This window comes from Macaca mulatta, chromosome 6 (assembly GCF_049350105.2).
Source record: "Macaca mulatta isolate MMU2019108-1 chromosome 6, T2T-MMU8v2.0, whole genome shotgun sequence".
In the NCBI taxonomy this organism is placed as follows: Eukaryota; Metazoa; Chordata; class Mammalia; order Primates; family Cercopithecidae; genus Macaca; species Macaca mulatta.
The window spans coordinates 189,793,777-189,818,598 of NC_133411.1; the positions used below are offsets into that span (position 1 = coordinate 189,793,777).

The 24,822-nt window shown below is 52.4% G+C and overlaps 2 protein-coding genes across 27 annotated transcripts; one reads left to right on the plus strand and one right to left on the minus strand.

The window, feature by feature from the left end:
* Nucleotides 1-1,897: 1,897 nt before the first annotated feature.
* On the minus strand, nucleotides 1,898-22,933 carry MGAT1 (alpha-1,3-mannosyl-glycoprotein 2-beta-N-acetylglucosaminyltransferase). Of its 26 annotated transcripts, none has more exons than XM_078004119.1 (6): nucleotides 22,865-22,933; nucleotides 21,123-21,546; nucleotides 20,597-20,645; nucleotides 12,481-12,599; nucleotides 11,972-12,242; nucleotides 1,898-4,461 (listed from the first exon to the last, which is right to left on the minus strand). In XM_078004119.1, the coding sequence occupies exon 6, from the start codon at nucleotides 4,333-4,335 to the stop codon at nucleotides 2,998-3,000; it is 1,338 nt and encodes a 445-aa protein (XP_077860245.1). In that variant the 5' UTR covers nucleotides 4,336-4,461; nucleotides 11,972-12,242; nucleotides 12,481-12,599; nucleotides 20,597-20,645; nucleotides 21,123-21,546; nucleotides 22,865-22,933; the 3' UTR covers nucleotides 1,898-2,997.
* On the plus strand, nucleotides 18,840-24,578 carry LOC144341299 (uncharacterized). Its single transcript, XM_078004383.1, has 3 exons — nucleotides 18,840-19,200; nucleotides 22,505-22,751; nucleotides 23,282-24,578. The coding sequence occupies exons 1-3, from the start codon at nucleotides 18,840-18,842 to the stop codon at nucleotides 23,676-23,678; spliced, it is 1,005 nt and encodes a 334-aa protein (XP_077860509.1). The 3' UTR covers nucleotides 23,679-24,578.
* Nucleotides 24,579-24,822: the final 244 nt, after the last annotated feature.

Here is a 24,822-nt window from a genome sequence, read left to right on the forward strand (position 1 = left end):
AATGGCCTGGAAGAGGCGGTAAAGGCTGGCATGGAACAGTCCAGCATCACACAGTGGCTAACAGCAGAGTTCATTCCAATCCGGCTCTCCCACAACCCTCTGTGTGACCTTGGGCAAGTTAACCTCTGTGTGCCTGCTTCCTCACCGGTCAAACAAGAGCAAAACAGTACTCACCACCGAGGCTTGCTCTGAGGATTAAGTAAGTTCGTATTTATCGTGGAGCACTCAGAACAATGCACTTGGTTAGCTGCATGAAATGCTAAGGACATGGAGCCTGGCAGCCAAACTCCTCCTGGCTCCCCTGGGAAGGGCGCAGTGCAGCTATCTCCTGGTCTACTCCACATCTGCAAAGCACAGATAACGACCATCTCCCCTTATTTAACAAAAAAGTAGGGCTAAATAACCCATCTAAGCAACAGGGGAAGGCAAAACCCACTCCACACACAAATCTCAAGGGTTAAAATAAAATGGATGTCTGACACTGGTTTCTGAGCCCAGATGGGAGGTCAGAGCTGCTCCCAAGGCCACGGCCTCGACACAGCTCCCCAGATGCCTCTGCCACCATGTGGTGTGGAGCTCCAAAGTAGTTTCTGCCAAGAACATTGCTAGCCCGGGGTTTTTGTTTTGGTTTGGTTTGGTTTGGTTTTTTTGGAGACGGAGTTTTGCTCTTCCCGCCCAGGCTGGAGTGCAGTGGCACAATCTCAGCTCACTGCAACCTCCCCCTCCTGGGTTCAGGTGATTCTCCTGCAGCTGGGATTACAGGTGCCTGCCACCACACCCGGCTAATTTTTGTATTTTTAGTAGAGATGGGGTTTCACCACGTTAGCCAGGCTGGTCTCAAACTCCTGAATTTAGGTGACCCACCCACCTCGGCCTCCCAAAGTATTGCAATTACAGGCGTGAGCCACCGCGCCCGGCCTAGCCCTGAGTTTTCAAACCCACTCAGGAAATCAGGAAACCAAGTTCGTGGTCACAAAAAGCGTTTTGCTTTTTGTTTTTCCGAGACAGAGTCTTGCTCTGTCGCCCAGGCTGGAGTGCAGTGGTATGATCTCGGATCACCGCAACCTCTGCCTCCCGGGTTCAAGTGATTCTCCAGCCTCAGCCTCCTGAGTAGCTGGGATTACAGGCATTCGCCATCACGCCCAGCAAATTTTTGTATTTTTAGTAAAGTATTTTTAGGTTTCACCATGTTGGCCAGAATGGTCCTGAGCTCCTGACTTCGTGATCCATCCACCTCAGCCTCCCAAAGTGCTGGGATTAGAGCCACTGCGCCTGGCCGTGTTTTGTTCTTTTAAATGAATTAGTGGAGAACAGAAACTCTCAGAATGTTGCATGTGATATGCATAGGTAACAGTTTTGTCTGTGTATGTGTTCTGGGTGTTAGCAAAACAGGCACTCTCACCAGGGTTGTGTTTGGGAGTCCAAGCGCCACTGTGAGGCCAACCCTGGTATCAGCTGTGCACCCTGAGGCTCGCCAGCAGGTGATAAAGGGCACTCAGTAAGCACTGCCTGGGTCAGCAGAGGGCACCGGGCACAAAGCACCTCTCAGGGACCACCCTTATCGGAGGAGCTGGTTCTTCCCCAGACCAGGCCTGCCCAGCCAGCAGGAGGCAGAAGCAGGAGACACTCACCAGCTTTCCTGCTGCGGCCTCCTGGCTCTACAGGATGATCAGCAGGAGCACGGCTTGGGGGTCCTCTCTACCGTGTGGCCTGCACTTCCTTTCCCCCCGGCCCCCATCCCCTGGGCTGTCGCTGGCTTTTCTCTCCCACTCATCCACTTTCCTTCCTCAACTTTGCTTCCTCCCACCCATCTAGCCCTCTCCTTAACTCTTCATTCTCCCTTTTCCTTTCTTCCCCCGCCTGTCACCTCCTTTTCCAGGACACACACACACAAATATTTTTCAGACAATTCAGCCTTTACTTTATTTTAGAAAATAATTCTGTAGCTTCCACTTTCTTTCATGAAACTGAGGTCAGGCAAGAAGCAAAAATCCACCAAGTCCTCTCCACCCTGCCATGGCATCCCGGCCTGTGAGGACATGGGGCGCCTGGGAGTGGGCAGGGAGGCTGGGCAGCACTGGGCCAGAGGCGTCCTGGTCACTGCTCCACCTCATGCTGAGAGGCCACCAGAGCCACAGCCTGCAGGGAGGAGCCTATGCGCCAAACCCCAGAGGAAAAAGGGACACGCGGATCGAATTCTGTCTTCTACCAAGCCAGCAGGAGCCTCCTAGAGCAACAGGGAGGGGACTGATTTTCAGAAAGGAGGGGTCAGGGCACAGTCCCTCTCCGAGGTAAGGCAAGAGAGCGGTTGTCCCAGCACAAGGCCTTCCTCCCTGCACCTCTCCCCTGACAGCTGGGCATAGGCTGAGGAGAGGTCTTGCTTGCCCCCTTCAACTTTCCATCTCAGAATGATAAACTGCTAGGCTGCAGGGAGAGAAGGGCTGAGTGGGGGTCAGAGACAGGAGAGAAGGACGAGGCAGTGAGCCCCAGTGACCCACCAACTCCACCAGGCCCTGACAAGGCAGCCCCTTTGGTTAGTATCATTTTGGCCACAAATATGTCCCCTTCTCCCATGACCCAGCCCCCACTGGGGGAAAGGGAACAGGTATAGAAGGAGGGCTCATGCCCTGGCTGGAAAAGCCACGTCAGGGAGAAGGGTCTGGTCAAGAGGGCAAACGTTGCCAAACCCTCCGCACATGCTCCAGGAGAACACTCAGGACGTGGACATTTCTGGCCTCAACAAGCCCAGTGTCCCCTACCACACAGTGGTTTCCTGCTTAATACCCCACAACATACCCTAGAATAGTTCCCCTGATCTGACTCCCTTGAGAACGGGAGAATCATCCTCACGTTATCATTTGTGCACTTAAATGCCACTCGGAAAAATCAAAAAGATAAATGCACCTAAGAGGGAAACACAGGCAGGCCGATGCAGCCTGGGGACTGTGGTCCCACCTCAGCTCATGATGTGGTAAGGAGGGGCCCACGAAGGACAGGCTAATTCCAGCTAGGATCGTAGCCCTCCCACGTCGGCGGGGGCGCCAGGTGGACACGGCGGCCCCGGAACTGGAAGGTGACAATACCCCGGTAACCAGCTCTCGGAACCCCCGACTTAAGGTCATCCATGACACCCAGAGCCTTGGCGAAGGCCTTGAAGCTGTCCCTGCCGGTATACTGCACCCGCACCTCCCCCAGCTCCTTGCGATCATTGGTCCTCACTTTCTCCACCTGCAGCTGCGGAGCCGCGTAGACGCGGGCGAGGAAGTCCCGGTCATAGGCCTCCCGCTGCAGGTAGGACAGGTCCAGCTGGGTGAAGTGCACAAACTGCTGGTTCAGCTTGATGAACTTGAGGTGCTGGTCAAAGAACTGCCCGTGGCTCACACCCTTGCGGCCAAAGGTCATCGTTCTCGAGATTTCGGGGCGTATGCAGGCCCGCCCCTTCCGCTGCTCCGGCCGGCGCATCCAGTCGTCCCAGAAGGCCTTCGGCCACTTGGGCTCCAGCTCGGCCCAGAGCTCGGCCAGCAGCAGCCAGCCCAGGCCGGGAAAGAAGTCGGTGCGGTAGAGCAGCTCGGGCTTGCCGGAGTCCACCATCTGCTCCTTGCCGTTGTCATTCCAGGCCGAGACGCACCAGAGGGAGGGGTCGGCCTTCAGCAGCGGATAGGTGGCCTGGAAGTACTCGAAGAAGTCCGGGGCCACCTCCAGGTCATCCTCCACCACCACGGCCGCGGGGAAGCGAAACCGGTGGAAGACCTGGCCCAGCGCCCAGCGGTAGTGCCGCGCGATCTTGTAGTAGCCCTGGAACTTGCGGTGGTCCGGCGGCACCGCGATGCTGCTCAGGTCCGGCTGCCGGATGTGCGTGACCGCGCTGCCGTAGGAGGCGATGGCCTGCGCCGTCTCCTCGTGCCCACAGTCCTGGCTGACGATGATGGGGAAGCGCTCAGCCGAGGGCCGGTAGTGCAGCAGCTTGTCCAGGCAGCGCCGAACAGTGCTGCGGTCACAGGCGATGACCAGGATGGGAATCACCGCTGGCGCTGGGGTCACAGGCACGTGCGGCTGGGCGGGAGGGCCCGCTGTGGGCACCCTCCCCCGCTGGCTCCACAGGGCATCCCCGATCTGCTGCAGCAGCCCACGCTGCCGCTCCAGCTCCACCTCGGCGTCTTGGGCCAGGCGAATCACTTCCCGCGTGAGGCTGGCAGGGTCGTCATTCAGAGCACTGACTGAGGGTGGCCTGCCAGGTGCTGGGCGTGTCCAGAAGAAAAGGAGCAGCAGGGCATTCCAGGCCACAAAGAGGATAGCGCCCCACAGCACAAGCCCTGCAGACTGCTTCTTCAGCATCCTGGCCCCCACCGGGGAGGGCAGGCAAGCGGAGGGTTCAAGGCTGCCCGCGGCTTGCCCGGCTCCCTTGCCTGCAGTCCTGGGGATGCTTCCTCTGGACTATGGGATTAGCAAGCAGCCATGCACCTAAAGACAGGAGAGAGAAAACAAACCGTCACACAAAGGCGTGTGGCTCCACACCCCACAGGTAGAGGAATGTGGGGGGCAGGCAAAGGCCAAGCGTGAGGGTGGAGGAGGGCCAGGAGGTTGATTCCAGAGCTCTCTGCGGAGTCCACGTATATGCTGACTCTCAGCAACATGTTCTTGAGGGAGAGGTAGAATGTGATGCGGGCAGAGGCAGAGAGAAAAAGAATCCTAACTCCTCTCTTTCCACCTGTCGGAACTCATTTCCCTCCAGCGGGGAAGGAGGAGGGAGGAGCAAGGAGAGAGAGCATCCGCCTACCATTCCTCTAACCCAACTGCCCCAAGATTACTGATTTTTAAAATCAAATATCACGCCTCAGGGCTAAAATTAATCCCTCACCTAACAGGGAAGCACCAGGGGCACCCCACGAATGTCAGGAGCAAAATGAAGCTGCCTATCATCTCCAGGGTTATTTAACATTTTGCTGGAGGAAGCAGTCAATGCAAATGAACCAAGAAAAAAACAATTCAAAGCAGAAGTGGAAAAGAAGCAAACTATTTCTATTATCTTTACTTGTGAGAATATGCCTGGAAAACTCTAAGAAAATCAGTAACAAACTAAACCAAACTATCAATGAACTGAGCAAGGTAATCAAATATAAAAATCAACATACACAAATGGATAGCCTTTATATCCACAAATGACTCATGAGAAGAAAACATGGATGAGAAAACCCTACTTACAAAAGCCAGAGAAATGAGAGAATATTTAGAAATAAACTTAAACATTCAAAACGTATGTGAACAAAACTATCATTCCTGAAAGACACAAAAGAACATTTGAACATCCCTTTTTCTTGGTCAGGACATCTCAGCATCATCAAAAATCCCAATAAAAATACCTTTTTATGGAACTAGACGAACTGACAATAAAGTTCACATGAACAACGAGGAAAACAGTAAAAATAAGCTGTGAGGACGGACTTAGCCCTACCAGATACTAAAATGCTGCACACTGGCCAGGTGAGGAGGGACTTAGCCCTACCAGATATTAAAATGCTGCACACTGGCCAGGTGAGGAGGGACTTAGCCCTACCAGATATTAAAATGCTGCACACTGGCCAGGTGCAGTAGCTCCCACCTGCAATCCCAGCACTTTGGGAGGCCAACGCAGGAGGATCACTTGAGCCCAGGAGTTCAAGAATAGCCTGGGCAGCACAGAGAGACCCTGTCTCTACAAAAAAAAAAAAAAAAAAAAAAAAGCTGGGCATGGTGGCATGCACCTGTGGTTCCAGCTACTTAGCAGGCTGAGATGGAATCACCCGAGTCTGGGAAGCTGAGGCTGTAATGAGCTGTGATTGGACTGTGCCATTGCACTCCAGCCTGGGCAAGACAGTGAGGCTCTGTCTCAAAAAAATTATAAATATATACACACACACATACATATATCACATACTACAAAACCTCCGTAATTACAACTGTGTGGTACTGGTACATAAACAAACAGACCAGCCAGTGAAATAGAATTTAAGCTCCAGAAACAGAGTCAATACACAAAGAAATATAATATATAATAAAGGTGCTACTTAAAATTCCCAAGGCCAAGATGGTCTTATTAATAGTGTTATAATAATTATGTAGCTACGCTATATAGCTTAAATATGGTCTGTTCTCTGAAACACATGCTGGAATTTGACCCCCAGTGTGGTGGTGCTGGAAGTGGGGTCTAGTGGTATGTGTCTGGATCACAAGGGGGCCAGGGCAGAACCCTCATAATGTCCTCTGGTGAGTGAGCTAGTTCCCCAGGGATAACAGGCTGTTACAACCAACCCCAGTCTCTCTTGCATGCCCCACTTCCTTTCTACTGTCTCTCCTGCCTGCCCCACTTCCTTTCCACTGTCTCTCCTGCATGCCCCACTTCCTTTCCACTGTCTCTCCTGCATGCCCCACTTCCTTTCCACTGTCTCTCCTGCATGCCCCACTTCCTTTCCACTGTCTCTCCTGCATGCCCCACTTCCTTTCCACTGTCTCTCCTGCCTGCCCCACTTCCTTTCCACTGTCTCTCCTGCCTGCCCCACTTCCTTTCCACTGTCTCTCCTGCCTGCCCCACTTCCTTTCCACTGTCTCTCCTGCCTGCCCCACTTCCTTTCCACTGTCTCTCCTGCCTGCCCCACTTCCTTTCCACTGTCTCTCCTGCCTGCCCCACTTCCTTTCCACTGTCTCTCCTGCCTGCCCCACTTCCTTTCCACTGTCTCTCCTGCCTGCCCCACTTCCTTTCCACTGTCTCTCCTGCCTGCCCCACTTCCTTTCCACTGTCTCTCCTGCATGCCCCACTTCCTTTCCACTGTCTCTCCTGCATGCCCCACTTCCTTTCCACTGTCTCTCCTGCATGCCCCACTTCCTTTCTACTGTCTCTCCTGCATGCCACACTTCCTTTCTACTGTCTCTCCTGCCTGCCCCACTTCCTTTCTACTGTCTCTCCTGCATGCCCCACTTCCTTTCCACTGTCTCTCCTGCATGCCACACTTCCTTTCCACTGTCTCTCCTGCATGCCACACTTCCTTTCTACTTTCAGCCATGTCCATATAAAAACCTATACAGGAATGTTTATAGTAACTTTATTCATAATCACTCAAAACTGGAAATAACCCAAAGGCCCATCAACAGGGAAATACAGATAAACAAACTGTGGTTTACTCATAGAATGGAATAATATCCAGCAAAAAAACCTGAATAAATCACTGACATACACAATTGTGTTCAATCTCCAAATAAATACACAATATGGGTCTTTTTGGGAAAAATAAAAAAGAATATATACACTATGATCCCATTGACATAAAACTGCAGAAAATAGAAACTAATCTATATGACAGAAAGCAGATCAGTTGTTGCCTGGGGATGGAGGCAGAGAAGGGCAGTGGGGTAGTTACTACACAGGGGCTTTAGGAAACTTCTGGAAAGGTGAATATGTTTATTATCTTGATTGTGGTGATACTTTTATAGGTATATATATATATACACACACACACATATATTTGTCAAAACATCAAATTGTACACTTTATATGCAGTTTATTGCACATATTTATATCTATTGTATGTCAATGAAACCTCAAAAAACTTTTTCAAAAAAGACATTATTGGGTAAAATGACAAAGTTGGAATATGGACAGTAGGTTAAAGTATCAGTGATAACTGATTAATTCCAATTCTTAGAATGGATGCAACTTCTTAAATGGTTCAGAACAAAAATATATTGCATACATAGAGAGGGAGAGCAAATGGAGCAAAATATTAACAAGTGAATCTGAGTAAAGACAGTGTGTACGAGTATCCTTATACTATTTTTTATTCTTGCAATTTGTGTAAGTTTGAAGCTATTTCCACATGAAGCTTCTTGACAGTCAAATATGTAGACATTGCCCATAGCTCTGAATAGCTTCATCCATCAGTGTCGCCCCAGCTGGGCACGTCAGCAAGGCAAATTGAGATGATCTGTTCGCCCTGAATTCCTCCGTCAGTCACCTGACAACATGCACCACACACCTGCTCTCTGCCAGGCTCTGGGAAGGAATCAGGACACAAACCAATGAGAAAAAGGCATGGTCCCACCTACCCTCTAAGCTCTACCAGACCACACTACTGGAAAGGATCTGAAACACTCCTGAATTCCCAGCCAGCTGCCCTTCCAGACCATAACTCCTTGACTGTCCTGCCTCTGATCTACCCTTCACACCTGGAAGCTTCAGGCATGCACCCTCTTACACCGACAGCTCTGCCAGTCACCCTCTGCCTCACAGCCTACTCTCTAATCCTGGTTGAAACCTTGGGCCTCAGATCTAATCTCTGAGGCTCTGGGCTCTCAAACCAGCAGATCTGGCTTAAAAGGGCTGATCCTGAAGGGCGTCTAAAGAGACCTGGATTCTGTCTCCCTCCTGGGGAGATTTCCCCAGCCCCTGCCAGCATTCACCACCACTTGTCTTCTTCCTAGAAACCAACCACCCCCACCGCTCCAGGACATGCCTTCTCAGAAACCTCAAGTCCATTTCCACGTACCTGTGCAATTAAATTCCTATTATGTCAGGGCTCACACACTACAGATCAATTAGATACATGTCATCAAGTGGCGGAGGAATTCAGGCAAACACTGTTTCAGTTGGCCTCACTGCTGTGCCCAGCTGGGGCCACACACATGGATGAAGCTACTCAGAGCTGTGGGCCATATCCCCATATTTGATTTTTAAGAAACTTTATGTGGAAGAAAAGAGTGATGCACAGAAGAGTTTCAGTTTCTTTATCTCCTTTTTTTTTTTTTTTTGAGACAGAGTCTCGATCTGTCTGTTGTCCAGGCTGGAGTACAGTGGCATGATCATCTCAGGTCATTGCAACCTCTGCCTCCCAAGCTCAAGCGACTTTTTTGCCTCAGCCTCCCGAGTAGCTGGGATTACAGGCGCCTGCCACTATGCCCAGCTACTTTTTGTTTTTTGTTTTTTGTTTTTTTTTTGAGACGGAGTCTTGCTCTGTCGCCCAGGCTGGAGTGCAGTGGCCGGATCTCAGCTCACTGCAAGCTCCGCCTCCCGGGTTTATGCCATTCTCCTGCCTCAGCCTCCCGAGTAGCTGGGACTACAGGCGCCCACCACCTCGCCCGGCTAGTTTTTTGTTTTTAGTGGAGACGGGGTTTCACCATGTTAGCCCATGTTGGGATGGTCTCGATCTCCTGACCTCGTGATCCGCCTGTCTCAGCCTCCCAAAGTGCTGGGATTACAGGCTTGAGCCACCGCGCCCGGCCTCCTTTTTGTATTTTTAAGAGAGACGGGGTTTCACCATGTTGGCCAGGCTGGTGTCAAACTCCTGACCTCAAGTGATCCACCCTCCTCAGCCTCCCAAAGTGCGGGGATTACAGGAGTGAGCCACGGTGCCCGGCAGAGTTTCAGTTTCTTCTTCGCTCTCCCCTCAGGATGTTGTCCATGTTGGAACTTCCCCTCCAATCTGATGGCCAGGATTCCCTGTCTCCCAACTTCTCGCCTCCTAAATGACTGTGCAAGAAAAAGACTTTATATAACAGTATGGGGATGGAGAAGAGGGACTGAACTCTATTCACCGAAGTGCTGCTCTGCATGGCTTAGAAGGGCGGGGCCACACTGGGCTCAGTGGCTCAAGCCTGTAATCCCAGAGCTTTGGGAGGCCGAGGCAGGCAGATCACCTGAGGTCAGGAGCCTGGCCAACATGGCAAAACCCCATCTCTACTAAAATAAAAATACAAAAATTAGCTGGGTGTGGTGGTGTGCGCCTGTAATCCCAGCTACTTGGAAGGCTGAGACAGGAGAATCCCTTGAACCTGGGAGGCGGAGGTTGCAGTGGGCTGAGATGGCGCTACTGCCTTTTAGCCTGGATGACAGAGCAAGACTCCATCCCAGAAAAAGAAATAAAAAAGGGGGCTAGAGGGATAGCCCGTCCCTGACTTATCAACGACCTGCAAGCCCTTATGGCAAAGCCTCATGGGACCCTCCAGACGACTTCTGCACGCTTTAGATGACTTTTTACTCTTCTCCAAACATTAGAATTTATGGCCCACACCCACTACCTGACACTTAGGACCTCCTGCCCCACCCTTCTAAGTCATGCAGGTCAAAGCAATCTTCTGACTGGGTTTTTACTTAGCAAATCTGCACACATCTGCAGTGGCTGGACAGCCCACAGGAAAAGCTGCCCCAGCCCAGCCCTGGCCTCCACTTTAGTGCTTGGACCGTTGTTCTCCACCCCACAGCCCTGTGCTTCAAACTTGCTCCTCTTGCCGTAAGAGTACATGACACCCCTATTTCCAGCCCACCTGCTTCTTCACATAGGCTCATCCTGGGCCCCAGTGCTATTTTCCTACTGTTTACCCATGTAATTTCTGGGATGTGATCCTCAGCTCTGCCTGTAAGTTAGTGCTGTGTGCACACACAGGAACCAGGAGCCACACATCTCTCACAGCTGGCTGTGCCCAAAAGGACGGTCAAGCCCAGACCCTGGCCAGCAGCGGTGACCTGATCCTCCAGGAAGCACTGCTCAGGCCACCATCAGGAGCGTGCAGCAGTAACAAAGGCAAGCCAGACAGCCCAGAGACGTCACCCTACGTTCTGTCACATTTCTGAGACTCAAACTGGGTTGCTGTGAAGATCAGATGAGATAAGCCATGTTAGGTGTTTAGAACAGTGCCCGGCATGACCACGTAAATACTGGTCAGTTACTTCACTCCTTTCTCCCCATTCTCTTTGTTCCGCTCTACCACACTCCCATCGGGCACCCCAATGGCCAACCCTACCCTTGGGGTCTGTGCATGTGCCCTTGAGCCAGCTCTGCTCTTCCCTATCTTCTTCACCTGGCACACTCTGTCGTGTCTCTGCCAAGATGCCTTCCTTGACGCCTGGGACCACATAAGGTCCACCTACCCTTCACCAACAGCAATGAGCGCAACCACCTGCTCGATTTCTCTCAAGTCCCCTCAGCTGCAAGCTACATGAAGACAGGGATTGGCTCCACCAGCACCACCAAGCCGCTGTGCTAGGGCCCTCAACATTCAGCAGATGTGCCTGGGATCTAAACACATCCACAGTTCCTCAACTGCAACTGCCAAATCCAAGAAGCACTAAAAAACAGAAGTTTTCTAAACTCAATTGGCAGTAAAGCCTCATCCAAGCTCATTTGCTAAAATCTGATCTGATCTAATATGGGGCTATTTATAGTCTTTTATCTCTCCTGCTGTGGTTATTCATACATTTTGCTACAGAAATAAACATGGTGGCTTATGCTGTGCTGCTTCTGATCTTCCACTACAGAGTAAATTCACCAGATCACCTTTTCAAAACCCCAAAAATTCTGAATTCTGAAATACGTCTAGGCCCAAAAACTTCAAAACTGTGAGAATGGAAGTACAAAGTTACTCACTTATTGCTAGCAGCCCATGTCAAGCCCTCTAGCCCGTTAACCTGAACTCACTCCTTCGTAGGAAGGACTGTCTTAAGTCTGGACTCTTGATGTAGTTTCCCAGCTGGTCTACCTGTCACTCATCCTGCTTCCCTCTCACAAACCCTCCCAATAGCAACGGTGCATCCCTCTTGACAAGCACGTCTGGTCACATTAACTTGCCTTAAAGCCATCAGAGGCTGCACTGCCCACCAAATAAAACTCAAACTCATTATGATGACATACAAAGCCCTTCTTACAGACTGGCTCACACATCCCTTTCCAACCTGACCTCCCACCACCCACCCCAGGGACCCTCCACTCCGGCCTCAGCAGGATGCTTTTTCCCCAATAAGCAAACCTGGACACTGCTGGGTCTTTGCTCCAGCTGGCCCCTCACCCTGAAATCTGGCCCATGGCACACCCTGCCAGCCGCCCACACATCCTTTCAGGCCACTTCAGGTGACTCCTTCTGCAACATCGCAGACAGAGCCAGGCCTCCCTGTGGCTGTGTAGCCCTAGCACTCTCTCCACACCATAACAGAATCTGTGGCCACACGCACCTGACTCCCACCTTCCTCCTTAGGAAAGAAGACCCTGACTTCTGTGCCCGTCACAGTGCTTGGCACATGCGTGAGGTTCAAGCGGCTAGATGGAAGACTGCTCACACTGTTAGCGAAACCAGGGGGAAAGATGGTCAAAGCAGCAGCAAGAGCGTGAAGCGTTACATTTTCCAAAGATGACCGCACATATCCCATTCCATACGCTCTTCTTACAAGTGACAAAGACAGTCCTGGCTCCAGAGCGGAGGGTCTGTGCTCCCTCCCTTTGGTTCTGGGAAGAAGAGATGCTATGTGACTTGGAGGCTAACTCATAAAAGGCAGTAGTTTCCACCTGGTCCTCTTAAGATGCTTAATCCTAGGACCCTGCTACACGGACAGGACCCCGTTACACGGACATGACCCCTCTAGGTATTCCAACTGACAGCCCCAGCTAAGGTCCCAGCTGACAGCCAGCATCAACTGCTAGACACAGGACACGGCCCTCCAGATTATCCCAGCCCCAGCCATACCTGACTGCAACCGTGTGAAAGACCACAAGCAAGAACCACATAGCTGAGACGTTAATGAAATGATTCTGTTGCTGTAAGCCACTAAGTTCTGGGGTGATTCATTATGCAGCCAGCAGTACCTGAAGCGATGAGAAAAAGAGAATCCAGATAATCTTGACAAGCAGGGCAAGAGTCCTCCCTGTTCTCCGTGCTCAGTTCAAAGTCCGAACACTGAGGCCCTGTCTCCACTCGTGCCCCCTTCCTTATTAGGTATCTACTCCTGCATAACAAATTACCTCGATATTCAGTGGCTTAAAACAAGTTATCACTTACTCTTTCTCAGTTTTTATTGGTCAGAAATGTGGACAGTGCAGCACAGAGGGGAGGGACGTCTCTGCTCTACCATGCCTGAGGCTGAAAGACTCAAAAGTTGAAGGCTAGACTCCCCTGGAGGCTCTCAGGTCTCTCACACGTCTGTAGGATGATGTTGGCAGCAGCTGAGACATTACTGGCAGGGGTGCTCGCTAGAACCCCTCTATGTGGCCCGGAAACGTACTGGAAGTGGTGGCTGCATTCCAAAGGTGAGTGTTCCAAGAAAGCGAGCAAGCCAGGTGAAGGTGTATCCTGCTCCTGATTCAGCCTTGGATCAGGTCTGTCTTACTCACTGGTCGAGGGAACCACAAGTTCCTATCCACATTCACGGGGAGAGAATCACAAACCCCACCACTGGGTGGGAAGTGGACAATGTCAAACGATAACTACATGTGGAAGGGGATACTTACGGGTGAGGCCCTTTAGGGAAAATACAATCTACTACACCTTCCTTTTTAAGTAGAACAACTGTCCTTAATCCTGACCTGAGTTCCTAACGATATCATTATGAGACTGGCATGCAAGGCACAGACTCAAAACTGACTTCCATTTTCTGGAGTTTTCACAACTCCTTTAGGGAAGTGACACAGCCAATCCACACCACCAAGTACAAAGACATCTGCACCAGGGTGGGAGATGAGAAGTGTGTCTTTTCAGTACCAAACCCTTCAGCCAAAACCCAGGTGGCTCTGGGTGGGTGCTACCCACCCCTACGGGGCTCACTCAGTTTCTGAATCATTTGAAGGACTGCCTAGGAGCTGTGAGAGCCTTTCTAACACTCTGATACCATGGTATTCTCCAGCCTATTTCCTTTATCTGGCAAAAAACGTTTCTTAAACAGCAAGTGAACACCAGATAGTCAACTTCCAATCATGAGCAATAAGAGAGAAGTTATATTTAGCTTTAAAATTAAGTATAGAAGTGGAAGAAATGGTAACAGATTTTCCCTTCTATCTCTGCTTTGCTTAATGTTAAAAAGCACTACGTAAAAATTCCAGAAAATATAGACATGTCACAGATAATGGAAATCTAACTGAACTACTTTCATGTTCATTCTTAGACCTTGGCTGGACTCCTGTATCATGTACCAGGCCCATAATTTCAGGATGGAAAAAAAAAAAAGAAAGGCAGTCAGAGAAGATACACTAAATAATTCAAGGGTTTAGAGAATAAGACCTAGGAGGGAAAGGATACAGGTTATTCATCCTGGAAAAGAAGAGCTAAATACAAGTGCCACAAAAGGCATGAGGCCTGGGATTCAGGCGATCCAGCCAGCAAGCAAGGCAACTTTGGACAAGTCGCTTGACCCACTCGTACCTTAGTTCTCTCATCTACAAGGTGACGGGTTGATTTGGTTCATCACAAGGTACCAGTGCCTGGATACTGAGGATTGTTACAATTTCCCTAATGCCCCAAACAATAATGAGTTTCCCTTGTTACACAGGCCACTGAGATCAGACATACTGCAGTGCTTTTAACAGTGAGAATAAGACACAAAAGCAGGGATATGGGTGAGCTCAATGGTCCCTGGAATTGGGAAGGACCAGGACCCAGTGATTCCTGATGGAAGGCAGACCCTGGATGATGTGAGCATGTAAGAGCAAAGGCTACATGGCCTGAAAAAATATTGTAAAAGACGGAAAATAAAGTTGGACAACTTCTCAGCCAGTGATGTTCTAAAACAAAACAGCAGACCCGCTACAGCAGCAAGGGTTAACCAAAGTGAAGCTTCAGCCTTGCGGGAGACAGAGCCGGCCAGCCACAGTCCCTCTACTAGAGTTTACCAGAGGCGGGCACTGCACGTCCCGGGGCTCTCTACTCCACACACGTTAGCAAACAGGTAGGAAGAAAAGTTTTCTTGCCAATTTATTATACATATTTTTCAACACTGAGTCAACACTTCCTTTCTGCCGAGGAGAATCCACCTCTATTAACTTGGGGAAAGGATGCTGGAGTGAGGTTGGGGGAAAGGCCACCTCCCCAGTCTCGCTCCGCAAACCCTCCGGGCACTCCCACCCCCTCCCTGCCCCGCACCCACGGACGCCCTGGGCCGAGTTTCACAACATCCTCCCCAGTCCGCGGAGCCCTCCCTCCTCCAACAGCTGGAGGCCCGGGATTCCGAAAGCAGAAGCGAAGTTCCACCCTCCCGGCTCGGGAAGGACTAAGGCGCAGCTGGGACCGGGTCGGCCCGGGCCGCTCCCCAGCCAAGCGCCCTCTCGCCCGCGCTCACGGGCACGGGGCTTTCGGGCGACCCGACGTCCCTGGGGCTCCCTCTCGCCGCCCGCGAGGCCTCCCCCGGTCAGACCTCCGTCCCCGGACCGCTACTCACCCGGGCCTCCCAACGTCCTGGCCCCGAACTTGGCCCGCCCGGGGGCGCAGGGAGCGAGCCCGGTGCCCAGGCGCTGCCGCGGCCGCCTCGCCTTTCGACTCGCCAGCCCTTCCTGCGGCGCGCCGGGGCCGGACCGCCCGGGCGGGCAACGTGGCCCTTCCCAGGCAGGCGGGGCGGGGCGGGGCGGACTGACGGGCGGGACCGACCGCCCTCCGCGTCCCGCCCCCCGGCCGGCGTCCGCGGCCCCCTCCTCCTGGCCCGCCTCCTTTCCCCGCCGCTTCTCAGGCAACCCAGGGCCCAAGTTTTCCCAGGCCCCCAACTTCGGGAGTCGGCTTTCCTGCTCCCTGGCGCAACCCTGAGGGTGGACGCCCGACCCCACCCCTGCCCTCGGCCCCCCAGCGCAGCCGCCCTGCCTGGAGCCGCGCCTCAAGTGGGCCCGCGGTCCAGGAAAGGCGTTCACCAAACCCCAGGCCAAGGGCTGGGAGCCGGTGCCCCCGCCCCAACCCAGGGGAGGCTGAGGGAGCCTGGGTGGGGGCCCCAGGGCGCGTGGGGCAAGGGCAGAAGAGGAACCAGGGTGCCCGACGCGGGGCTGGGGGAAAACACCTGTGCCAAAGCAAGCCAGGGCCAGCTGTGGCTTCTTCCCTTTTGTTTTTCCTTTGTGGGTGGGGAATGAGAGCGTTAGTTCTAAGTAAAGAAAACAGAGAGAGACCTGTCAGCAGGGTAGGCCCACCAGCCCTAGGCGGGAAGGACTGGGTCACAAGCTTTGGCGGGAGCACCATGGAAAAGCCCAGAACCGGTCTGCGCCTGGCTGGTGTTTTAAAGGGGAGGAAGGTGCGGAACTGAAGAGGAGGTGGAGGTGGACCCAGGCCCGCCGAGGGGAGGGAGGGACAGCTCTTCCATAGCAAATACCTGTGGCTGAGCCAGGAGCAAAGTCTGGCCAGGAGGAGGAGAGAGACAGACCACCAGGGGCTCTGGCGCATAGAGCCTGTTTCGCCAGCGATCAGGTCTGAGGCCTGGATTCCACGAGGCCGGTGCAAGCCAGGAGCCAGCCCCACTCCCTCCCCAGCTCCGTCCGGCCTGGCCCTCTGCAGAAGCTGGATGCCCACTCTCACCATGGGACCCCAGGCAGTGAGGGTGGATAGCCGAGGGCTACTGGCTGCTGGGTAGCTGACTTCCCCTAGAAGGGCTGCTGCCATATGATCAGGACCCACGCCCCTGACATCAACCCCTCCCCCGTGTGCCAGAGCACGCAGCAGCCCGGAACTCTGAGGCCTGTGGTTACTGACTGAACTGACTGCTCACTAACTTGTTTCTACATGAAACCACGAATCGTACAGGGTTCTAGAGAAACAAAGGGCCCGGCGTACCCTGCAGGCCCCTGCGTGGAGGCGAGGACCTAAATCAAAACTGCTAAAGGGTTACCAGGCATAGTGAGAGGCCTCAGGGGCCAAACCCTCCCTCGGGCTCTCCTTCAAGCCTCAGGAGCTCTGCGGAGTGGGCGTTATCATCCCCATTCTACAGATAACTAGTTTGAGGCTCAGGGTAAATGCCAACATGCTGGAAGCCACAAGACCCGGTGGGGAGCACGGCCAGGTTTTAGACGGGGCACTCTTGCGCGCCCCCTCATCCACCCTCGCACACATCCTCCAGCGCCAGTGTTCTAAGAGGGCTCTGTGTCTTCTCAGGCGCTGCCCTGAAGCCTCCGCGGAAGTGGCCAGAGCCCAGACCTGGAGGAGGAGCAGGAGAAGAGCAGGCCCACCGAGGCCCGCCGTGTGCAGTGTGCAGGAAGCCCGTAGCCTCCACTTTAGCTGACTGTGTGCACTGTGGCAGGAGCCTCGAGCCCAGGAGGGTGTGCCAGTCAGAGGCCAGTTGTCTGTCACCTCTGCCTTATGTTTCTCTAATGAACAAGAGTCAGGGGCCTGGGGGCTCTGCACACTCACACTAGGTGTCAGGCGTAAAGGAAAAAACAATTATGTTTCCTAAAAGCGAAAAGGCTGGGAAACACTGTTTTGTAGATCCAAGACATGACTAGCCAAAATCACCTTCCAGGAGAAAGGACAGACATCAGGGGGTGCTGAAAGGTGGGGGAAGATCAGCCCATGAGATGTCAGATTCCCACCACTAACCCTGATACTTCTCCATCTAAGGCAGGTGAAGGGGAAACAGTATGAGGGCTGTTTGTGCACTGTAACGCACACCCCCTCTCTACCACCCTTTGTTTAAATCCCAAGGCTCACAGGAAAATTCAAAAGGAGAAATTCCCGGACTGCAAGAGACCATCTCAAAAAGAAAGGGCCTGGTTAGAGAATCAGAATGGGCGTGATGGAGGCAAAAGAAAGCACTTGGTCTGAGAGGCAAGAAACCAGGGTAAATGAGTGCCAAACTGACCTGGGTTTGAAAAGAGGCTCTGAACTCTTGATAGAGGTTACATGGGGAGCAGTGATTGGGGGTAAGAAGGATAGCAACAAGGGCCCAGGATTCTGGGGGTGGGCCTGGGATTGGATTATGTGCAAAAAGAAAAAACAGGAGGATAAACAGTCACAGGATTAAACCAGAATTAGGAGGAACAATACTCTCCTGCCCACTCCACCACCAACAAAAAAGAACTGAAAGGATGAAAAGGAAGTGAAAACTGCTCCAGGAAATTGCCCTCCCATAAACCACGCCCAAGATCCCTGACATTTTTTACAATTTGGAAAGAATTCATGCCCTTAAATTAAAACATGTTGGCTTGAAAACATCAGTAAAAGTAAAAGCAGGCCAGGTGCGGTGGCTCATGCCTATAATCCCAGCATTTTGGGAGGCCAAGGCAGGCGGATCACGAGGTCAGGAGTTCGAGACCAGCCTGGCCAACATAGTGAAACACCATCTCTACTAAAAATACAAAAATTAGCCAGGTGTGGTGGCGTGCACCTGTAATTCCAGCTACTCAGGAGGCGGAGGCAGGAGAATTACTTGAACCTGGGAGGCGGAGGTTGCAGTGAGCAGAGACCATGCCATTGAACTCCAGCCTGGGTGACAGAGTGAGATTCCATCTCAAAGAAAAAAAAGTAAAAGCAAATGTTTAAAATCAGTGTTTTGTTTCCCTTCTCCCTGCCTCCCAATCTCTCTGTTTGCCATTCTCCCTCACCCCACAATGGAGACCCAGAAATTCATCTCATCCAGGTCAAAGAGGAAAGATTAACATAATAAGCACTAAACAATGTCTGTGAAATGTAACTTTTGGTTAGCCACCTCCAATTCCTTTTGGAATAAAGAAGGATATAAATAATTGAGTTAAAATACACACATGGCCGGGCACCGTGGCTCATGCTTGTAATCCCAGCACTTTGGGAGGCCAAGGCAGACAGATCACGAGGTCAGGAGATGGAGACCATCCTGGCCAACATGGTGAAACCCTGTCTCTACTATAAATACAAAAAATTAGCAGGGCGTGGTGGCGCGTGCCTGTAGTCCCAGCTACTTGGGAGGCTGAGGCAGGGGAATAGCTTGAACCTGGGAGGTGGAGGTTGTAGCAAGCTGAGATCGCACCACTGCACTCCAGCCTGGCAACAGAGCAAGACTCCGTCTCAAAAAAAAAAAAAAAAAAGAAAAAGAAAAAAAAAGAAATACACACACACAGAGTCTGGTGAAGTCTATCACTGCTCTTGGCTAAGTAGCCTGACACCTGCTGAGTGCCATGCCCTGGCATCCTGGTGCCCCTGTGAAAAAGCCAACGGTTGTCTTGAAAGGCCTGTCTCATGGAGGGTCAGGTGGAGGGCGGAGGGTGAGAAGGTCAGGGAGAGGAAAGCTTGCTCACTCTAAGGAGGAAACGTTCCACCAGAGTGGCTGTCTGGCGGGTACAGAGCTTCTCTCCCTGGAGGTCTGCAGGACCCAGATGGCCCTTGTCAGGTCAGATGCTGTGGAAACAGCACAGCCCTGGGAGGTGATTTCAGTGCCGACCACTCTACCCTTAGGCAAACCCTTCCCACTCAGGGCTTCCGAAGCTTCCCCTCAAGCTGGGAAAAGAATCCCTGCTGTGTTCTCCTCACAACAAAGTGGTGAGGGAAACCGGACAAAACAGATTGATGGATGACACGATGGAAGCACTACGCAAATACACAACTCCCTGGTACCTGGGATCCCAGAGACGGCTGAGGAGGCACCGTGGCATCACATGTCCCTGAGGGACCACTGTGACCCGTATCTAAGCAAAGACCAACACCAGAAATGTGCTGGGTGAAGCTGGGGAAGGTGGCATACCCACCTTGAGACCCACACCTTATAAAGGAGCAGCCTGGCTTCAAAGGGGCTGCCCCAGGCATCAAATCAGAGGAGAAAGAACAGCTTGGGAGCAGCAGCTCCACCCAGGCCACCGCCCACCGCTCAGGCCGCTGGAGTGAGGAAAACTCCTGTGGCAAAAAAGGAAAGATTGGGGCAGGCGGTGGAAGAAAAAAATTTAACACGGAAAGTAAGGCATAAGTACAGGATTTTCAGTTTGCAGATGACCTCACTGGCACCCATCCTCAAGGAACACGTGAGGCCTGGGTGTTACTGAGCTAGGGAGAGGCAGAGACTGCCAGAAGCCAGGCTTCCTGCCCTTTGCCCAGGCCACCACATCCTACTGTCTCTCCAAATTCCCAACACTGTGCTCCACCTCTCCTTTCTGCTGTGTGTGGTCACTGGGAAAAGCAGGCATCTTGGCACAGGTAAACTGGAATTGAAGAAGGGAGCAGACAGGAAGTGAGAAGATAAAGACAAACAGGGCTGCTTTTAGTGGGAATACAGCCTGAGAAAATACGAAGGGCAAAAAGATGTCAGTCTGGAAAGCAACGTCATCTTAAAGAGCTGGAAAGATAACGAGGATATGGCACAGGAAGGCAAAGACCACCATTCACTCCAAGAAATGCAGTACCAATTCCTAGTCAGACACTTGCCCTCAAGGCTTAGGCATCCCTCCACCCCCTCTTTCATCAGCTACCTCAAAGGGGCACACTGAAATTGGACTGCAGAGCCATAAGGACCAATGTAGTATCTGCAAGAATCTTCAATCCAAGTTCTCCTTGGATCCATTTGCCTGTTCTACAACTTGATGATCCCAAGTACTGCTTAACAACAAGATGATGAAACAAATTCAGGCTTTTACCTAAGGACATCTTCTTAGGCTTCTGCCAGCACAACACTATTTCAACAAGAATACAGAACTCCTGATTCAGAGTTGTTTCTGCGCTTTTAAGGCACATGTAGCAATGTCAATGCTATTGTTTCCTACGTACATGGCCCCGATACTTTTCAAAATCCTTCATTGTTTCATTCGCTCCTTGTAACAACTTGTAAGGGACCTGGAAAGTCAGTGTTCCCCATTTTGTAGGTGAAGAGAACATGGCCTGTGTACGGTTGCACACTGACTAAAAAAGTCAAAGCTAGAACACAAGTACTCCTTCCTGATTCCCAAACCTGTGTTCGGTTCCTCTGCTCTTTTCCTGAGCTTTCATGGGTTAAGCTCCTGTTATAGAAAGAGGAAGAGAGACAATTTAGGAGGTGATCTAGACCATTCCCGCCTTCTCCTCCCACCAGCAGTCCTTTTCAGTTAGCTCCCCAAAACAGAGCAGCTGCCTCTCCTAGGTAATCCATTCCAGTCTTAACCCAGACTGACTTGGAATCCTATTATCTCAGCGTTGGAAGGGCCTTTAAAGGTAATCTAATCCAACCTCCCTTCGGAAGCCTGAATTATTTGCATGTTCTCCTTGGCCAAACCCCTCAATTGCCATTGCTCACAATCCCTTACAAGTCACTCATCCAGCCTGGGTAAGGACAGATGGGGAAGAGGTCTACACCCGGACAGAGTAATGGAGAGGTGTAGCTTCCAGTGCACCCATCTGGATAAGATTTCCGGAATAATAGCCTCTGCAAACTCGCCCGCTCAACAACTTCTGCACACGCGCAGTAAGACATTAAATGGGAAATGAGACAGGAGCCTTACCTTTCCTCTTGTCTCAGTTGCTCCCCAGGAGATCATCAAACCCCCATTCAGCACTCCATTTTCAAAACTGAGAATCCCAAATCAGATCCACCAAAGTGCAGCTTCTCTCTTCTTATCCAGGTCCAAAGTCCATGGCTGAGCTGACCCTGACAGGGAGGAGTCTGGGGGGGAAGGGGTGTGTCCAAGCCCCTCCCCCCCCACTGCAGACTTCAGTGCCCCTCTCAGGGGTCCGTTACCTCCCTTCATTCAGCTGCCTTATTAAGCTCAGAGTCTGGTGATGGGCAGATCCCAGATACTATCCCATCTCTTGCTCAGGCAGGGGAAGTTATCCACTGTAAGAACTGGCCCATCTGTCTTCTGCGGAGGCTCATAAGAAACAGGCCTTAGAAGCGGCATGGCCCAGGTGGCAGATTTTCGTGTTAACCTGCAGAACATTTAAACATTATAACACTCTCTAATCTAGCACATACCCAAAGAGAGTCCTAAAACCTTCTAGTTTCCACTCCCCTCCTAAGAGTGCATACTAGATTCTATCATCAAAAAACTTTAAACACTCCGCAAGGTTATACAAAGCACCTACTTAACTCACGTATCGCACGCCAGAACACAGTCACCTCAATAGTGTGTTTATATACAAACACATATAATATAAACATTATATATGTACAAACATATACGCGATTCAGGATAAAAGATGGGTCGTACCCATTCTCGCCACAGAAAAGTAACCGGAGACTGTCTTCTAAGAAATCGAGAAGAGAATGCCCTTTCTTCTGCCCGCCTGTCTAAAGCCCAACATAATAATCGAATCTCCCAAGCTTCTTAGGGTGCTAAGTGTTTTAATCCACCAGCCCTCTTCAACTAAACTAATGAATCCTTTCCAGACCGAGATGTTGGCATCTTCTACATGCATTCTTTGCTCCTTTTCCTTCAACTAAGCTCCCCCTCCGCTTGCAAAACTGTGCCAGAGATATAATTCCCAACCTCTGTTAAAGTCCTTCCCGGGGCTACTCCCGAGAACACTCTCCTGGAATGTTTAAGGCCCAAGTCCTGCTTGCAGCAGCCCCACAGTGTTCCTATTTCTCAGCCCGGATGTCGCCCCATCCCCTCCAAGTTTATTCCTAAACACACATCCCCACACAGACACACACTCTCTCCTTTCCTTCCTGTAGGGGCGTGGCGTCCACACGACCTCCACCCCCTCCAACAATGTAACTCCTCCCACCCTTCCCCCGGAACCCCGTGCCCCGAGTTCACAGGAGAAGGGGGTGACACTGCGACCCTCCATGGACTCCGACCCCGACCCGGCCGCCCTGCGGACGACCCTCGCCCTAACTGAGCCGGCTCGTTACCTGGTTCCCGCCCGCCCCGCCTCGGCTAAGAGCCGCGGCCCGCCCGGGTAGCAATCCAGGCCCCAGGCCCGATCCCCAGCGCCGGCCCAGGCCCCACCCCCTCGACCCCCAGCGGCCCGGCCCTCCCCTCGCACTCCTTCCCCCTCCCACCATCCACCGCAGCCACTTCCGCCCGTCCTCCGGAAGTGGGCCCCGGCACCGCGGCCTCCCACATCCCGCCCATTTTTCTACCCCACGTCCCCAGCCCTTCACCACCGCCACCACGGGAGCGAGGGAGGTGGGTCTGCAGGGCCTGAGATTGTTCGACAGCCACTGTTCACGAGGCTGAAGGGCAGGTGTGGGCAGAACCAGGTTGTGAGAACGAAGCCGGGCGCAGAGTGGCGGCCGTACAGGAGGGGGAGGGGCAGAAGAGCCTGGCCAGCGGCGGAAGCGCACGGCAGGTGGAGGCGCGCGGGAAGCAGCACGCATGCGTCGCGGGGGTTTGGCCCTTGGGCTGCTGGGCGGGGCTTGGGCGGGGCGAGGACGCTGAAGTGGGGGCGGAACCTGTGCGGGGCAGCCCTGCCCTCTGCCTCCGCCCAAAGGTCGCCTCGCCACGGCCCGCTTGACCCGGCTTCTCAAAAAGGGTGGGGGCCTCCGTGCTGGTCGCGGGTCCCGGCGCGAAGCCTTTCGGAAAGCTCCGCGGCCTGTGTGTTCTGCTTCCTCGGACGCGAGCTGCGTCCCAGTAGTGGAGGAAGGTTTTATTTCGTTCATCGCGGCCGTTTCTCGCTGCCTCCCTTGACGAGGCAGGACCTTCCCGCCCTCCGGCAGGTGCTGTTGGTCCCTGTGGCCGGGCCCCCGAGGCTGCCGGGAGGAGGGCGGCCTGGCCGTTCCCGGCGTGCCCCGGGCTCCTCGGAAGCGGCGTCCGCTCCTTCAGACGTCGGACCCGAGTTCCAAATGTGCCCCGCGGTTTTCCCGCACCCTGGATCCTAGGAGCCGCCTCTCGTTTTCGAAGTTCCTGTGCAGCGCTCCCCCGACATTTTCGAGAATCTTACCAGGACTGGGCACGGGTTTGCAGCCTCCGTTTTGCCCCCGCTTTTCGAACGCCGGAATCTCGGCCCGGCCTGCCGGCCTGTGTTCTGCGGTGGGATGTCTCCGGAGCACGGACGGACTGAACATTCCCGTTACCGGGAGTGTAATGGTTGCTGCGTCAGGACTCTTGAAATGATTTTTTTATTTGGAACGATACCATAATATTTGGAATTTTCTTAAAGGAGAAAATATATATTGCTTAATTATATTGCTTGGAATATATTATTCCAAGGAAGAAGAAAGTAAGACCCTTTCTTCCCCCACCTCCAAACCCGCTCCGCCCGCCTGCCTTTCCCATCAGCATTAATGGCGGCTGCATTTACTCAGGCCAGAGCCGGAAGAGCCAGCTTCACTCTCACACCCTCGACACAACCTGACTGGAAATCCTGTTGCCGCTACCTTAAGTCTGTGTCTAGGATGCAGCACCTCAACATGTCCGCACCCCCTTCATCCCTCGCCTGAGTACCTCGGTCTCCTGCCCTCCCTACGCTCCCAGTCGCCGGGTTTCCATACAGCAGCCGCAGGGATCCTGTGGGTTCTGTGCTCCACGCTGCACAGCGGCTCCTCAGTTTACCAAAGTCCTTACAATGGCCGCAGAGCCGGCCAACCCGCTGGTTGCCTAGCTGTCTGACTTGATGTCCGCGTCCTCTGGCCTCTGCACTGGCTGCTGTCTACTTGTAAAACCCCCCGTCCAGGCGTGTCCAGGACTGACCCCTTCAGCTCTCTCAAATCTTCACTCCCATGTCACCTCAGTGAGGCCTTTCCTGACCGACCTATTTAAACGTGGCCCTGACCCAGAGCACTGCTAGTCTCCCTCGGCCTGCTCCACTCTTCCCACGACACTCACTCACCGCCTCCTAAAATACTCGCTGTGTTTACCATGTATTGTTTGTCTCCCGCTACTAAAATTTAAGTTCCCTGAGTGGAGGCACTTTTGACTTTTGATTGCCTGCTGTATCCAGGTGCCTGCAACAGTTGCCTGGCACATAGTAGCAGCTCAGCACACATTTGTGGAATAAATGAACGAATGAATGAACTTGAACAACTATTTTCATGGTAGAGTATTCCCCTTCAGGCTTCTCTCACATGGAAATATATGAACATAGTTACAAGCACAGTATACATATTTTGCATTATGATTTCTAATCATACCATAGAGACTTTACATATTTCTAAGTATTTTCATAATTATAACCATTTTTACTTAAGTGACCTTCGATTTTTCATGCTTATTATAACAAGTCATACAGAGTTGTGTAAACAAAAAATTGTCTCCTGTC